The sequence below is a fragment of the Chiloscyllium plagiosum genome, unplaced genomic scaffold (genome assembly GCF_037043375.1).
Source record: "Chiloscyllium plagiosum isolate Xiang-an unplaced genomic scaffold, Cpla_swu_hap1 HiC_scaffold_10, whole genome shotgun sequence".
Classification (NCBI taxonomy): domain Eukaryota; kingdom Metazoa; phylum Chordata; class Chondrichthyes; order Orectolobiformes; family Hemiscylliidae; genus Chiloscyllium; species Chiloscyllium plagiosum.
The window spans coordinates 78,279,723-78,297,650 of NW_028270148.1; the positions used below are offsets into that span (position 1 = coordinate 78,279,723).

General features: G+C 46.4%; 1 protein-coding gene across 2 annotated transcripts in view; it reads left to right on the plus strand.

Annotated features, from left to right (window-relative positions):
- The window catches only part of acat2 (acetyl-CoA acetyltransferase 2), a 107,631-nt gene that overhangs the window by 13,948 nt on the left and 75,755 nt on the right, over window positions 1-17,928 (plus strand). For both annotated transcript variants that reach the window (XM_043696187.2, XM_043696189.2), the window contains exon 2: window positions 4,800-4,934. In XM_043696187.2, the coding sequence (XP_043552122.2) occupies window positions 4,800-4,934 (135 nt within the window). The remainder of the gene's footprint in view (window positions 1-4,799; window positions 4,935-17,928) is intronic.

Here is a 17,928-nt window from a genome sequence, read left to right on the forward strand (position 1 = left end):
CAAACCAACCGACTCCCACAGCTACCTGGACTACACTTCCTCCCATCCTGCCCCCTGTAAAAACGCCATCCCATTCTCCCAATTCCTTCGTCTCCGCTGCATCTGCTCCCAGGAGGACCAGTTCAAAATACGTACAACACAGATGGCCTCCTTCTTCAAGGACCGCAATTTCCCCCCCGACGTGGTCGACGGTGACCTCCACCGCATCTCCTCCACTTCCCTGTTCCGCCACCAACCTAACTCCGCCCCCCGGCCGAGTTCCGTCACCGCGCCTAACCCCGCCCCCCCGCCGGTCTCCATCACCATGTCCAACTCCGCCCCCACGCTGACCTCTGTCCCCGCCCCCAGGCCTAACCCCGCCCCCACATCCAGCTCCAGTCCCACACCAGGTCCTAGCTCCCCGCCCTGCCGTGTGTTCACCATCCCTCCAGACTTGCCCCTCTCTGAGGATGAAAGATCAGTCCTCAGCAGAGGTCTCACCTTCGTTCCCACACGTTCTCGGGTCAATGAATTCAATACACGGAGTGACATCGAACAATTCTTCCGCCGCCTTCGCCTCCGTGCCTTCTTCTTCAATCAAGACTCTCGCCCACCCTCTGACGACCCCTTCTCCCACCTCCAACACACCCCGTCCACCTGGACACCCCATGCTGGCCTCCTACCTGCCCTCGACCTCTTCATAGCAAACTGCCGCCGCGATATTAACCGCTACCTGAACTCCCACACCCCTCCCACCCACTCCAACCTCTCACCCTCGGAACGCGCAGCCCTCCACTCCCTCCGTTCCAACCCCAACCTCACCATCAAACCAGCTGACAAGGGAGGCGCAGTAGTAGTTTGGCGCACTGACCTTTACACCGCTGAGGCCAAACGCCAGCTCGCAGATACCTCCTCCTACCGTCCCCTTTACCATGACCCCACCCCCCACCACCAAACCATCATCTCCCAGACCATCCATAACCTCATCACCTCAGGGGACCTCCCATCCACCGCCTCCAACCTCATAGTCCCACAACCCCGCACCGCCCGTTTCTACCTCCTGCCCAAAATCCACAAACCTGACTGCCCCGGACGACCCATCGTCTCAGCCTGCTCCTGCCCAACCGAACTCATCTCGGCATACCTCGACACGGTCCTGTCCCCATTAGTCCAAGAACTCCCCACCTACGTTCGTGACACCACCCACGCCCTCCACCTCCTCCAGGATTTCCGCTTCCCCGGTCCCCAACGCCTCATCTTCACCATGGACATCCAGTCCCTGTACACCTCCATCCCCCATCACGAAGGACTCAAAGCACTCCGCTTCTTCCTTTCCCGCCGTACCACCCAGTACCCTTCCACCGACACCCTCCTTCGACTGACCGAACTGGTCCTCACCCTGAACAACTTTTCTTTCCAATCCTCCCACTTTCTCCAAACAAAAGGAGTAGCCATGGGCACCCGCATGGGCCCCAGCTATGCCTGCCTCATCGTAGGGTATGTGGAACAATCCATCTTCCGCAACTACACTGGCCCCACCCCCCATCTTTTCCTTCGCTACATTGATGACTGTATCGGCGCTACCTCGTGCTCCCACGAGGAGGTTGAACAGTTCATCCACTACACTAACACCTTCCACCCCGACCTCAAATTCACCTGGACAGTCTCGGACTCCTCCCTCCCCTTCCTAGACCTTTCTGTTTCTATCTCAGGCGACCGAATCAATACGGACATCTACTACAAACCAACCGACTCCCACAGCTACCTGGACTAAACTTCCTCCCATCCTGCCCCCTGTAAAAACGCCATCCCATTCTCCCAATTCCTTCGTCTCCGCCTCATCTGCTCCCAGGAGGACCAGTTCAAAATACGTACAACACAGATGGCCTCCTTCTTCAAGGACCGCAATTTCCCCCCCGACGTGGTCGACGGTGACCTCCACCGCATCTCCTCCACTTCCCGCTCCTCCGCCCTTGAGCCCCGCCCCTCCAACCGCCACCAGGACAGAACCCCACTGGTCCTCACCTACCACCCCACCAATCTCCATGTACAGCGCATCATCCGCCGTCACTTCCGCCACCTCCAAACAGACCCCAGCACCAAGGATATATTTCCCTCCCCTCCCCTATCAGCTTTCCGTAGAGACCACTCCCTCCGCGACTCCCTTGTCAGATCCACACCCCCCACCGACCCAACCTCCACTCCCGGCACCTTCCCTTGCAACCGCAGGAGGTGCAACACTTGTGCCCACACCTCCCCCCTCACTTCTCTCCAAGGCCCCAAAGGAAACTTCCATATCCGCCACAGATTCACCTGCACCTCCACCCACATCATCTACTGCATCCGCTGCAGCCGGTGTGGCCTCCTCTATATTGGGGAGACAGGCCGCCTACTTGCGGAGCGATTCAGAGAGCACCTCTGGGCCACCCGGACGAACCAACCCAACCACCCTGTAGCACAGCATTTCAACTCCCCCTCCCACTCCACCGAGGATATGCAGGTCATTGGACTCATCCACCGCCAAACCACAACAACGCGACGGTCGGAGGAGGAGCGTCTTATCTTCCGACTGGGAACCCTCCAACCACAGGGGATGAACTTGGACTTCACCAGTTTCTTCATCCCCCCTCCCCCCACCTTGTCTCAGCCGAATCCCTCCAGCCCGGCACCGCCTTCCTGACCTGCAGTCTTCTTCTTGACCTCTCCGCCTCCATCCTACTCCGACCTATCACCCTCACCTTGACCTCTTTCCACCTATCACATTTCCAACGCCCCTCCTCCAAGTCCCTCCTCCCTACCTTTTATCTTCTCCTGCTGAACACTCTCTGCTCATTCCTGAAGAAGGGCCTGTGCCCGAAACGTCGAATCTCCTGTTCCCTGGATGCTGCCTGACCTGCTGTGCTGTTCCAGCAATAAAGTTTCAACCAAGACACAGCTTGTCTAGTGGTGAGAAAGGCACTACCCATCAGATCCTTCATGTATGCCTGAACTCTCTCCACTATGTCACATTGCCCTTGAAGCGGCTGGAGGTTGGAGGGAGGAGACAGTCATGCCCCACCCTCTGGAATGTGCCTTTGCAAAGAAGGTCTGGAGAGAGATATGCTGGTTTTCATTGAGGTTTGTCCCAAGCAACTCTGTGACGCAGGACTCGGTGTTCTATGGGCTGTTCCCTGAGACACACCACAACAAACATTGATTGCATCTGGAAGACCAACAACTCAGTGAAAGATGCACTTTGGTGTGCCTGAAACTTGTTGATCTTCCAGTGTAACGAGTTGTCCTTGACTGAGTGTTGCAGTCTGGCACATTTCAAAGTTCAGGACCATGTGCAGGACGCAGTTAAGCATGGAGCAGCTGCTGTACAAGACGCAGTGGGAAAAAACCTTCATCTAAGATTTTTCTGCCATTGTATAACAGGAGTCTGTTCCATTGTCAGACCCTTTGTTGTCTCAAAATGTAAATGCCCTTGTTATTCACAACTGTAGAGTCGTTCTGTGGGATGTAAAATTCCAATATATCATTTGTCTATTTTCCTTGTTGGAAATATTATACAGAACAGAGTGAGAACCTTTTTGGTTGTACTAAAAGATAATTTTAATGAATGAAGTATATTTTCCACTTAAAAGAACCAGTCAGTTCTCAATTCTCACAGTCCTGCTTAGGCTTGGAACTCTTTCACTGGAGCATAGAAGGTTGAGAGGTGACCTTTTAGAGGTTTATAAAATCATGAAGGGTGTAGATATAGTTAATTAGATTAGATTACTTACAGTGTGGAAACAGGCCCTTCGGCCCAACAAATCCACACCGCCCCGCCGAAGCTCAACCCACCCATACCCCTATATGTACCCCTTGCCTAACACTATGGGCAATTTAGCATGGCCAATTCGCCTGACCTGCACATCTTTGGACAGTGGGAGGAAACCGGAGCACCCGGAGGAAACCCACGCAGACACGGGGAGAACGTGCAAACTCCACACAGTCAGTTGCCTGAGGCGGGAATTGAACCCGGGTCTCTGGCGCTGTGAGACAGCAGTGCTAACCACTGTGCCACCGTGCCGCCCATAAATGGTAGGTGTCTTTTCCCTAGGATGGGATATTTCAAGACTAAGGGGCATATTTATAAGGTGAGAGGTGTGAGATTTAAAACTTCCATGAAGGGCAAATTTTTACATAGAGGGTGGTTCGAATGTGAAACGAACTCCCTGAGGAAGTGGTGGATGCGGGCATAGCTTTAACGTTTAAATTACATTTGGATAAGTACATGAATAGGAAAGATTTGGAGGGATATCGGCCCAGGAGCAGGCAGGTGGGATTATGTTCGGCGTGGACTGGTTGGAAAGAAGGATGTATGCTCTATGATTCGATGACTCTATGCAATTACTTCTAATTTACATCCATCCAATTTCATTTTGGAAGTATTATTTTGACACTTGTGGGCAAAGAATTCTAATTCATTACCCACTTACTTTGCAAACAAGTTATTTCTCATGTTTTCACTGCATCTCTTGTCCATAACCTTAAATTTGTGATACTATGATTTCAATTTTTCTGTGTCTACCTATCCAAATCTGTCATAACCTTGTATGTTCTTGTGAAATCTCCCTTCAATACAGTTTGATCTGAGGAGAACCCATTTTCCAATTTTTCTGGCTGATTTTGACTCCTGAGAACCTCTGGAAGGTTACTATTATTTTGAACCAACATGAAACAGCAAATTAATGAAGTGCAAATTAATTAATCTCTCCTATGGAAATCAGTGTTATTTGCCTCTGACTTGTGGTATTTTAATAAATGTTCGTATGATTTATTTGTCTTTGTAGGTTCCTTCAATGGCAGTTTATCTGGCCTGGCTGCCCATCAACTAGCTTCAGTGGTGATAAAAGAAGTCCTGAAGAGAGCAAATATCAAACCAGAAGATGTGTCTGAAGTAATTTTAGGCCAGGTTTTGACTGCAGGTATGTGTGGTAATTGGGTGGCAAATAAAGTGAAGGTTGTACACAAAAAAAGAAAGAAGTTGATTATTTGTATTTATTCTGTCCCTGTCATGTGCTTAGGACATAAAGCACTTCATACCTAATTGAGTACTTTTGAAGTGTATTTACTATTTGTAATTCAAACATTTCCATTTTTCTGCACTATCCCAGTAGCCTGCAAGTTTTTTTCCCTCAATCCAATCTTCCTATCCAGTTTCCTTTTGAAATCATAAATTGTCTCTGCTTCTTCCAGCCTTCTTGGCAGTATGTTTCAGATCATTCCTACTTGTACTGTAAAAAAGCTATTCTCCATGTTCCCATATATTCTTTGCTCAAAATCATAAATTGGTCCCCCTTAGCTCTTGCACCATTAGGTAATAGAAGCAGGTTTTGTGTCTACTTTATCAAAACCTGTACATTAACACCTCGATCAAATCTCCCTCTCGAACTCCTTTGCTGTAAGGAAAAGAAGCTCGTTCTCCAACCTAACATTTGCTAAATTCCCTCATTCTTGTCAGTCACCTCTGCATGCTTTCAAAAACACAAGAGAGTCAGTGGGTTAGTAGAAGTGTCATTAGGCTCATAAACCAGCCCCAGGTTAATGCTCTGGAGACATGGTTTAATAATTTAAATTAATAAATCTGGAATTGAAAGCTATCCTTAGTAATGTTGTTGTTGAAATTATTTGGTTCACGATGTCCTTGGCAGAAATAAATTTGTCATCCTTACCTGGTCTGGTCTACAACCTTCAGCTCTTTAGCGATGTGATTGACTCTTAATTGTGCTCTGAAATGGCTTTGTAAACTACATATTTCAAGGGCAATTCTAAATGCATGACACATGGTGGGCTTGCCAGTAATGCTCATTTGCCATGCAAGAATAAAGATCTTTTCTTGGGTGGGGTGACCAGAACTGGATGCAATTTTTTGTTGTAGACAAACTGGAACTCTTTAAAGGTTTATCATAGCTTCCATGCTTTTGTGTTCAGTGCACCAATGTGATATTGTGTTATAATGATCAGATCTTCAGTTCCATGTTGTTGTTTGTGGTGGAAATTCTCCTGCTCTTTGAATAGTGCAATGGAACCTTTCACCCTCGCCTGAGGAGGCAGACAGAGTTTAAGTATCATGTGCAAGGCAGCAGTCCTTCATTTGGGTTGATTGACTCAGAGTTGGTTGGACAGCTGGTTACAACACTGAATAATGGCAACAATATAGGTTCAATTCTAATATCAACTGAGATCCACTATGAAGGTCCAAACTTTTCGACCTTGCCATTTACCACCAGTCATCTCTCTCTGTCTCTCTACTATGGGAGGAGACATTATGTCTTCTGAGACTTGGGCATCTTTATCTTTACTCCCTCAGTATCATCCGATTATGTGCTCAAGTCTCTGGAGTGAACCTTTAATTCACAACAATTTAGTTGTGGAAATGCTGCCACTGAGCCAAGGCTGACACAAGATAGAAAAATGCAATTTAGAATGACGGTAAGGACTATAGATATTAAGAAATTTGGAAAGAAGTATGGTTTTTTTCTTTGCCAATATTATCATCAAACTTTGCAGTTCCTTGATACATTTTTAGGTACATATTTTTGTTGTGCAGACATAAGATTATTGACTATCAAGAGAATATCATGTTGCAACCCGTGTCTAATTGCACCGTATGTTTACATACTTGCATTCCAGTGGAAGGAATTCTGTCACCAAGTAGCAGTCTGAGATCAAGAATTCTTCATTGGCATTGCTCCATCTACAAAAAGTGATGAGATGCAAAATAAAACAATCCATTTCAGATGAGGTGTCATTAATGACCATTTCTGAGAAGCATGTTTTGCCACAGATGGAGATTGCAGTTTTCATTGTGTGTTGCTGCTTTTTGTGCCTATTGCCAAGACATTAGAGGCACTATTCATCATGGTGGTGCATGCTAGCCCAAAGGAGCTGTTGTTATTTTCCTCTGTAATCAGCAGTGACTCACAGCTGTGAGTCTATGAAAGTTTCTGTTTAGGACCTTTGTGTCATACTTTCAAGCATTGTTGAAGCGGAGATTTGGACATTTCACTAGTCTCTGGCTACCTCACAACACAGGAAGTTCTGGGGTATGTGACCTGTGGACATGACTGAAGAAACAAAGCCGCCTCTGTTTGCATGTTAACAACGCTGGGAACTTTGCATTTGAGAAGAGGTAAACCACAGGGAAAGTAGTGCCGTTAGGGAGAAAGGGAGCAATCTGCGTATGAAGCTGCAGGAAATTTCTTAAACTTCTCTTCAGTCTTCACTCCGGAAAAGGAGAATGTAGGTACAGAATTCAATAAAAGATTACTGTGAGAAACTTGCACAGTTTGACATAGGAAATTGGGATGTATTAGAGGCTCTGACAGCCTTAAACAGACAAATGCCTGGCCTGGATGAATTGCAACCCAAGCTGCTGTGGGAAGTGAGAAAGGAAATTGCAGGTGCACTGGTCACTGGGGAAGTGCCAGAGGACTGAAGGATGACTAATGTGGTTCCACTTATTAAGAAAGGTGACAGAGATGAACCTGGAAATTACAGACCGATGAGTCTCACATCAGTGGTAGGGAAACTACTGGAGAAAATTCTGAAGGAGAGAATTGATGTCCACTTGGAAAAGTGTGGGTAAACTAGGGATAGTCAGCATGGCCTTGTCAGAAGGAGGTCTTGATTTACAGACGTGTTTGAACTTTTTGAAAATGTGATCAAGTGTGTGGATGAAAAAAATCTGTTTATGTAGTTTATGTGGAATTTAACAAAGGTACCACAAGGGAGATTGATTAAGAACTCCGGGAAACTTGGTGAGATGGACCAGATACTGGCTTAGTTTTAGGTCACAAAGGATTGTAGTAGAAGGCAGTTTGAGTGACTGGAGGCTGGTGTGTAGGACCACTAGTATTAGGACCACAAGAATCAATACAGGGACCCTTATTGTTGGGTAGTCATAAATGATACAGGTGGAAATGTGTGGAGAATTGAAACAAATTTGCAGATGGCACCAAGATTGTGTCATAATAGTAAAGAAGATGGTTGCAGGTTAAAGGAATATATAGATAGGTTGGTCAGGTGGGCAGAAAAGTGGCAGATAGTATTTAACCCTGACAATTGCAAGGTGATGCTGGTAAAGTACCTATTTGAGAAGGCTCAGGGAATCCTTAACGGACTTGACCTGTAAGCCTCTCTTAGTTCGACCTGGAGATCGTACTCTGTGGTAGTCTGGAGTATAAAATTCTTACAGACAGTTTAGTTTAAATTATTACCTTTATTTACAAATGGCATCAATGTTACACTATAACATAGATACCTACAAGCCAGGCTTGAGCTAAGGTTTTAAAACCATTAGGAGAGTAGCGGCGCCAGCTCTTACCCTGAAGAGCTTGCTCAGGCGACTCCCCTTATTGCTGCAAACAAGCTGTCTTTATACAGAAATTGGTACTGAGATTACAAAAAACACCACATGTCCTTAATCAGATAAGCAGCAATAAAATGGCAAAAGTTTATAGAGGAAGAGACACTAATTGACAGGTCTGAGTATGCTTGACTAATTTAAGCTACAAGCACATCAAAGTGGGAAATCCTGATCAAGCCAGGCCAAATGGCCAATTGCATTGGCTAGATAAGCTTCCATTTTATCAGTACATCACTAGTCTAAACTATATGGAAAACGTCATGAGGTAATTTTGCTCAGCTAACATTCCCAGTACCATGGTCCAACAACATGGCTTTTTAACAAAAAAATCTTAGATTCCCAAAATGTAAATTAAAATCATAATACGGCGCGGTGGCTCAGTGGTTAGCACTGCTGCCTCACAGCACCAGAACCCCAGGTTCGGTTTCAGCCTTGGGCGACTGTCTGTGTGGGGCTTGCACATTCTCCCCTTGTCTGCATGGGTTTCCTCCGGGTGCTCCAATTTCCTCCCACAGTCCAAAGTTCCCACAGTTCAGGTGAATTGGCCATGCTAAATTGCCCACAGTGTTAGGTACATTACTCAGAGGGAAGTGGGACTGGGTGGATTACTTTTCGGAGGGTCAGTGTGGACTTGTTGGGCTGAAGGGCTTGTTTCCACACTGTAGGGAATCTAATCTAATCATATCATTCTCGGATCTTAAGCTCCAGGGAACAATACTCAAACATTCAATCCATGACAAGCAAGTGTACACTCGGATCAGACCACAAAGAGTTAACCTTTCGACCAGCTTCTGCCCTTTCTCACGTATGAACATCTTCTAACTTTCTTACTATCTCAGTTTCAGCCTTTGTGTTTTCCTAGCTTGAAAGGGTAATGAGACTTTCATAATCCAGAACAGTTCAGATTAGGGAGCTGAATTTCATAAATTCAAATCTGCTCAGTGTGGTATACATGAAAATGTATCAGGATTGCTCTATTACGTGCATATTCCACTCAGCTTATTAAGTTACAAGCTATTTTCCTATTGAGTATGAGTTTTGTTAAGAGTCTTCTATATAAACCAGAAATTCAGGTATTTAACATCCAACTGGAAAATTTTTTATTAGATTAGATTAGCTTACTTGCAGCGTGGAAACAGGCCCTTCGGCCCAACAAGTCCACACCGACCCACTGAAGCGCAACCCACCCAGAACCATTCCCCTACATTTACCCCTTCACTAACACTACGGGCAATTTAGCATGGCCAATTCACCTAACCTGTACATTTTTGGACTGTGGGAGGAAACCGGAACACCCGGAGGAAACACACGCAGACATGGGAGATTGTGCAAACTCCACACAGTAAGTCGCCTGAGGGGGGAATTGAACCCGGGTACTAACCACTGTGCCACCAAGCTGCCCACTGATGTGCAGCTTCCAGCCCTTAGGGTCAAAAGGAAGTACTGCCACACATTCCACAAGTGAACAAATGTTATCATCATTTTTACAATGATGCATTGACACAAAGAACAGATATCCTTTGTTCTTCTGAACAAATGGGACCTGATTGCGTACCTCAGCAAAGCGATCACCCAGTCGGCGTTTTGTCTCTCCAATGTAGAGGAGACCACATTGGGAGCAACGAATGCAATAGACCAAATTGAAAGAGGTACAAGTGAAACGCTGCTTAATCTTAAATGAGTGTTTGGGGCCTTGGATGGTGAGCATGGAAGAGGTAAAGGGGCAGGTGTTGCACCTTCTGCGATTGCATGGGAAGGTGCCGTGTGTGATGGGAGAGGTGTTAGGTGTGATGGAGAAGTGGACTAGGTTGTCCTGGAGGGAACGATCTCTGAGGAATGCAGACAGGGGGAGGGAAGGGAAGATGTGTTTAGTGATGGTGTCATTTTGGAGTTGGCGAAAATGGCGGAGGATTATTCTTTGCATGTGAAAGCTGGTGGGGTGAAAGGTGAGAACAAGAGGGACCCTATCATTGTCCTGGAAGGGGATGGAGGGGGTGAGGGTCATGGCGCGGGAGATGGACTGCATACTGTCGAGAGCCCTGTCAACAACTGTAGGTGGGAAGCCACGGTTGGAGAAGAAGGAACACATATTGAGAGCACCACTTTGGAAAGTGGCCTCATCGGAATAAATGCGGCGGAGGCGAAGGACCTGAGAGAAGGGGATAGAGTCCTTACAGGACGTAGAGTGAGAAGAGCTGTAGTCCAGATGGTGTGGGAGTCAGTGGGCTTGTAATGGATATTAGTGGATAGACTATTGCCGGAAATGGAGACAGAAAGGTCAAGGAATGGAAGGCAAGTTTCGGCGATGGACCAGGTGAAGGTGATGGAGGAATGGAAACTGGAAGCGAAGTTTATGAATTTTTCCAGGTCAGGATGAGAGCATGAAGCCGCACCGAAATAGTCATCGAAATACCGATAAAGCAGTTGTGGGAGGGGACCCGGGTAGGCCTGGAACAAGAAATATTCCACATACCCCATGAAAAGGCAGGCATAGCAAGGACCCATGCGGGTACCCATTGCTACACCTTTGATTTGGAGAAAATGGGATGAGTTGAAGGAGAAGTTGTTGAGAGAGAGAACAAGTTCAGCCAGGCGGAGGACAGTGGTGGTGGATGGAGATTGTTCAGGCCTCTTTTCAAGAAAGAAGCGAAGAGCTTTCAAGCCGTCTTGGTGTGGGATGGATGTGTAAAGAGATTGCACATCCATGGTGATTAGAAGGTGGTTAGGGCCTGCGAATTGAAAGATGTCAACGTGTCGCAGGGCATCAGAGGAATCCCGAATGTAGGTGGGGAGGGTGTGAACCAGACGAGTAAAGATGGAGTCAAGGTAGGAGGAAATAAGTTCAGTGGGGCAGGAGCATGCTGACACAATGGCCCTGCCGGGACAGTCCTTCTTGTGGATTTTGGGGAGTGGGTCGAAATGGGCTGTCCGGGGTTGGGAGACTATGAGGTTGGAGGCTGTGGGGTGAGGCATCTGGAGGAAATGAGGTCAGTCACGGTGTTGGAGACAATGGCTTGATGCTCAGTGGTGTGGTCATGCTCCAGGGGGAGGTAGAAGGAGGAATCTGAGAGTTGGCACTCAGCCTCTGCGAGGGTAGAGGTCAGTACGCCAGACAACAACAGCACCCCCTTTGTCAGCAAGTTAGATGACAAGGTTGGGGTTGGACCTAAGGGAGCGAAGGGCAGAAAGTTCGGATGGAGAGAGGTTGGAATGGTTAAGAGGAGCAGAAAAATTAAGGCGGCCAATGTCCCGTCGACAATTGTCAATGAAAAGATCGAGGGCAGGAAATTGTCCTGGCGGGATGTCCAATTAGAAGTGGAATGTTTGGAGGGATGTGAAAGGATCTGTGGAGCGAGGGGAGGACTCTTGCCCAAAGAAGTGAGCATGAAGGCAACGGAAGAAGAGCTCAGCATCATGTCGAGCCTGCGATTCATCGAGGTGGGGACGTAAGGGTATAAAACTGAGAACAGCACGCTGAGCCTCAGAGAGGGGAAGGTCAGAGGCCACTTCAACACACAATCCTGCTCCCATGCCCACATGTCTGTCCTTGGCCTGCTGCAATGTTCCAGTGAAGCTCAACGCAAACTAGAGGAACAGCATCTCATCTTCCGATTCGGCACGTTACAGCCTGCCGGTCTCAACATTGAATTCAACAACTTCAGGTGATTATCCCATCTCGACCCCTCTGCTTTTATTTCATTTATTTTATTTATTTTTTAAAAAATTTTTCTTATTTTTTGATTGTCTCCATTTCTCTTGCTCCCCACTCTCTCATCACCTTTTTCCACTCCTCTTCCCCCTTTGCTACCCTTCTCCCCTGTTTTCCATTTTGCCTCTGCTTCACCCATCCCCCCCCATCCCCCACATATTTTGTTACATAGCACTGGCTTCAGCCTTGGTCATTCACAGCTCCTAATCTCCCTATAATCACTGTCATTATCACCTCTTTATTGCTACCTTTGCTTCTGGAGCCATGACTCACCTTCTTGCAGCCTCGTAGCTTTGACAAAGGGTCAGTTAGACTCGAAACATCAGTTCTTTTCTCTCCCTACAGAGATTTTCCAGCACTTTCTCCTTTAGCTTTCCCAATGTACTTTGCCAGAAAAAACAAGGTGAGGGAGTATTAATGGCAGGACAATGGGTAGCTCAGAGGAACAAAAGGAAATTAAGGTAATTATTCACAGATCCTGAAGTCAGCAGAGCACCTGAATAGGATAGTTAAGGTATTTGGGAGACTTGCTTTCATCAAGTTGTGAGTGAGAGTAAGAGCAAGGAGTTGGGAGTTGTACAGAGCATTGGTTATGAAGATAAGAACTCCCGGGGTGGGGTGGAGTCTCTTGGTTCTGCGATCGATCAATAAGCACACCTAGGCAGAAGTGAGGACTGCAAATGCTGGGAACCAGAGTTTAGATCAGAGTGGTGCTGGAAAAGCACAGCAGATCAGGCAGCATCTGAGGAGCAGGAAAATCGACGTTTCGGGCAAAAGCCCTTCATCAGGCAATAAGCACACCTATCAAACGACTCTTTGTCAATCACACAAGCAATCAGCCCAGAAGTATGAGTATTCCTGCACCACATAGGGTTTATATACATTGTTCAGACATGAAGAATGATCAATCAAATTGCGTGAGGCCCACGTACATTTTTTGCCTTAGCCTATCACGATTTCTTGTAAACAACCTGTTCTTAGAATTGTCTTTATCCTGCCTTGTGGTTAGGGTTAAATCGTTACTTCGGCAATTAATTGGATCCACATCAGTCTCTGGTTTCTTGTTTCTGTCTTGTTCAGTGCAGTTTAACAATGCAGAAGCCATTTTGTCCAGCTCCTTCAGCCATTTTGTCCTACCTCCCAGATGCCCACATCCTCAGTTAGGCCACAACTAGAGTACTGTGTTCTGATCACCTCCCTGCATGAGTGATCATAGAATCCCTTACAGTGTGGAAACAGGCCCTTTGGCCCAACAAATCTACATCAACCTTCCAAAGAGTCCCAGACGCATTCCACTTACCCTCTATTTACCCCTGACTAATGCACCTAAACTAAGGTCCCTGAACATTTTGGGCAATTTAGCACAGCCAATTCATCTAACCTGCACACCTTTGGACTGTGGGAGGAAACTGGAGCACCTGAGGAAACCCATGCAGACACAGGGAGAATGTGCAAACTCCACACACAGATTCGTCTGAGGCTGAAATCAAACCTGGGTCCCTGACTCTGTGAGGCGGCAGTGCTAACAACTGAGCCACCGTGCCACCCAGCAGTAAATAGGGACAGAGGAGGTTCACTGGGATGTTGCCTGGGTTGGAGAGACGAGATAGAGTCATAGAGATATACAGTGCAGAAACAGAACCTTTGGTCCAACTGGTCCATGCCGACCAGATATCCCAACCTAATGTAGTTCCATGTGCCAGCACTTGGCCCATATCCCTCTAAGACCTTCCTATTCATAGACCTATCCAGATGCCTCTTAAATGCTGCAATTGTACCAGCCTCCAAACACTTCCTCTGGCAGCTCATTCCATACACGCACAATCCTCTGCATGAAAACGTTGCCCCTTAGGTCCCTTTTATATATTTTCCCTCTCACCGTTAACCTATGCTGTCTCGTTCTGGACTCCCTCAGCCCAGGGAAAAGACTTTCTCTATTTATCTTCATGTCCTTCATGATTTTATAAACCTCTATAAGGTCACCCCTCAGCCTCTGACACTTCAGGGAAAACAGCCCGGCCTATTCAGCCTCTCCCTACAAATCCTCCAAAATTGGTAACATCCTTGTTAATTTTTTCTGAACATTTGCAAGTTTCACAACATCCTTTTAATAGGAAGGAGACCAGAACTGGACATAATGTTCCAAAAGTAGCCTAACCAACATTCTGTACAGCTGCAACATGACCTCCCAACTCATACACTGAATACTCTGACCAATAAAGCAAAGCATACCAAATGCTTTCTTCATAATCCTATCTACCTGCGATTCTTCTTTCAATTAATTATGAACCTGCACTCCAAAGTCTCTTTGTTCAGCAACACTCCCCAGGTATGTATAAGTCCTGCTATGATTTGCTTTTCCAAAATGCAGCACCTCACATTTATGTAAATTAAACTCCATTTGCCTCTCCTCAGCCCATTGGCCCATTTAATTAAGATCCCGTTGTACTCTGAGGTAACTTCCTTTGTTGTCCATTGCACCTCCAGTCTACAAACTTACTAACCATACCTACTATGTTCACATCCAAATAATTTAGATAATTATATATAAATTTATATAAATGATGAAAAGTAGTAGACCCAGCACTGATCCTCGTGGCACTTCACTGGTAACAGGCCTCCAGTCTGAAAAGCAACCCTCCACCACTACCGTCTGTCTTCCACATTTGAGCCAATTCTATATCCAAATGGCTAGTATTCCATGAGACTTAACCTTACTAACCAGTCTCCCATGCGGAACATTGTCGAACATCTTATTCAAGTCCATATAGATCACGTCCACTGCGCTGCCCTCATCAATCCTCTTTGTTACTTCTTCAAAAAACTCAATTACGTTTGTGAGACATGATTTCCCACTCACAAAGCATGCTGACTATCCCTAATCAGTCCTTGCCTTTCCAAATACATGTAAATCCTGTCCCCCAGGATTCCCTCCAACAACTTTCCCACACCGACGTCAGGCTCTCCAGTCTATATTCCTTGGCATTTCCTTCCCACCTTTCTTCGTGGGCGGCACGGTGGCACAGTGGTTAGCACTGCTGCCTCACAGCGCCAGAGACCCGGGTTCAATTCCCGCCTCAGGCGACTGACTGTGTGGAGTTTGCACGTTCTCCCCGTGTCTGCGTGGGTTTCCTCCGGGTGCTCCGGTTTCCTCCCACATCACAGGGTCAGGTGAATTGGCCATACTAAATTGCCCGTAGTGTTAGGTAAGGGGTAAATGTAGGGGTATGGGTGGGTTTCGCTTCGGCGGGTCGGTGTGGACTTGTTGGGCCGAAGGGCCTGTTTCTACACTGTAATCTAATCTAATCTTAAATAGATGTACCACGTTAGCCAACCTCCAGTAGGCTTGGATTGTTTCCTTTAGAGCAGAGAAGGCTGAGGGGGGACACAACTAGGTATATAAAATTGAGGGGTATGGATAGAGTGAATTGGGAGCAGTGTTTCTCTTGGTTAAGGGGTCAGTCAAGAGGGGACATAGTTTGACAGTCAGGGCAGGAGATTCAGAGAGGACTTAAGAAAAAAAACATTTTTTCACACAGAAGTGATGAGAATCTGGAATGCGCTGCATGGGGAGGTATTGGGGGCCAGAAATTGTACAACCTTTAAAAAATATTTGGGTGGGGGGGAATCCAAGATGGCGGCGGTCTCAGAGGACTGCGTTGTAGAGCTTTGCACCCCAGCACAAGCGGGACGAATGTCTAACCCGCCCAAACCAGACCATTGTGATATCCTAGGACACTGGAAAGGTCGTGGAGTCCCAGGAAATTGTGAAAAATCAACTTACCTGTGTTTTTGGCCATCCAGAGTTGAAGAAGGGAGGAGGAGCGTCTGAGGCCGGGCCCACGGCCCAGACTGCAGGATCCTTGGACTTCATTATCTACCAGGCCCTGGTGAAGGAGCTTGTGAAATCTCACGAGATGTTGGATAAGCAGATAGAGGAGAAGCTAGCCGCGAGCTCTATCATGCTGCAGAAGTGTGAACAGCAGCTGAGAGACCTGGAAAAGAGGATGGATGAGGTTGAACACAGAGTCATGTGTTGGAAGCTGATACCATTTCCTCCAAGGATAGGATCCAAGTCCTGGAGACTCAGATCTGTAATTTGTGTGACCAAGTGAATGATCTTGAGAACAGGGGCAGGAGAAAAAATATTTGGATTGTCGGTCTGCTGGAGTGTAAGGAAGATGAGTGGCGGACGGAATTTATTGACGTCTAGTTTCCGAAGTTCCTTAACTTGGAGGCTGGAATGAGTGACTTGAAGATCAGGAGGACACACCAGATCACGGCGTGGAGATCAGGTCTGGATCAACGTCTTTGTCCTCTCGGTGCGGTTTCATCATTATAGAGATAAGGAAAGAATTGTGAAAGCTTCCAGAATCCAGGGTAAGGATCCGAAGGCCCAGGACTTCTCAGTGGCGGGGGTTCAGAAAAGAAAATCCTATGACAGTGTCAAGAGAAGACTGTGGGAGCTTTGGATCCAGTACTGTCTGAGGTATCCGGCAGTGCTTCGGTACACCTCAGATGGATCCGTATATCTCTTTGACACATCACAGAAGGCAAGAGACGTTGTGGACAAATTAACCTAATCTGAACAATTTAGTTTGTACAGATAGTAGTGTTGTTTGGGTATGTCTTTGCTTTTTTTCTTTAAGAAAACAGAGGAAATCCAGGTGGGATTTTCTTTTCCTTTTTGATATTGGTAATAATCTGGTTTAAACTATGTTTGGGGCCGGTTGAGATTTGTACTTTCAATTTCTAAGTTAAGTTATACCAAAGGATGGGTGGGATATTGACCCCGTTTTTTTTAAAAAAAATCTTTATTCAGGTTGCTATTCCATGGTGTATTTTCTTTCTTTTCTGCTTATGTTTGCGGTGTGGCTCTAGCTAGGAGGAGAGAAAATGGTTGGGATGGCTAGATGCCTACTTACGGGCAGTTTATACCCGGTTCAGGTATTTAAACGCCCGGGCTGCAGTCTTGGCAGTGGGATGGGAAATTGAATTTTGGGATGGGTAGTTGCCCCCATTTGGGCAGGGGGAGGGTTCCCCTATTTGGCGCCGTTGGCGCTTTATATGTTGGTTTGCTTTTTGGTTTTTGTTGTATTTAATCTTGGATAGCTTTGGAGGTTTGTTAACTATACTGATTTTAATTTGTGTAGCTTTTATGTTCGATGGATCTTGTGACACTAAGGGTTGGCAATTTGTGATTTGAGTTCCTCCTCTCTGGAATTTAAATGTTACTGCAGAAGGTTATGGCTAATGACTTGATTAAGTGGTGTACCTGTAATATCAAGAGGAGAGACTCACCAATTAAGAGGAAAAAGGTCCTTTTGAGTCTTAGAAAAGAGAAGGTGGATATTACTTTGTTACAGGAGACACACTTGGATGAAAGGGAGCATTTGAAACTACAGCAGATTGGCTTTGATCGGGTTTACTTTTCATCCTTTAATGCCAGAAGTAGGGGAGTAGCTATAATGGTTAGGAGGAATCTCACCTTTGAGTTACTAGAGTGTGTTAAAGACACATACGGGAAAGAATATGGTGGTTTAAATGTTTATTGCCTTCCGGCCCATCCCCTCAAATTTTTGGTAGAGGTGTTCTCTAAACTGATCCCCGCCCCACCCCGATACCCTCTGTACAAACTAAACAATTAGTGGATGTGTGTGGAGTTAGGGTTGGTGGAAGTCTGGAGGCGTCTCCACCTTACAGGCAGGGATTATACGTTTTGTTCCAATTCACACAGATGTCACACCAGAATTGATTTTTTTCTGTGCCAACCCTGGACTTGGTGGCATCTTGTTCAATTGGTAATATTACAAGCTTCGATCATGCCCCAGTGTACCTGTTG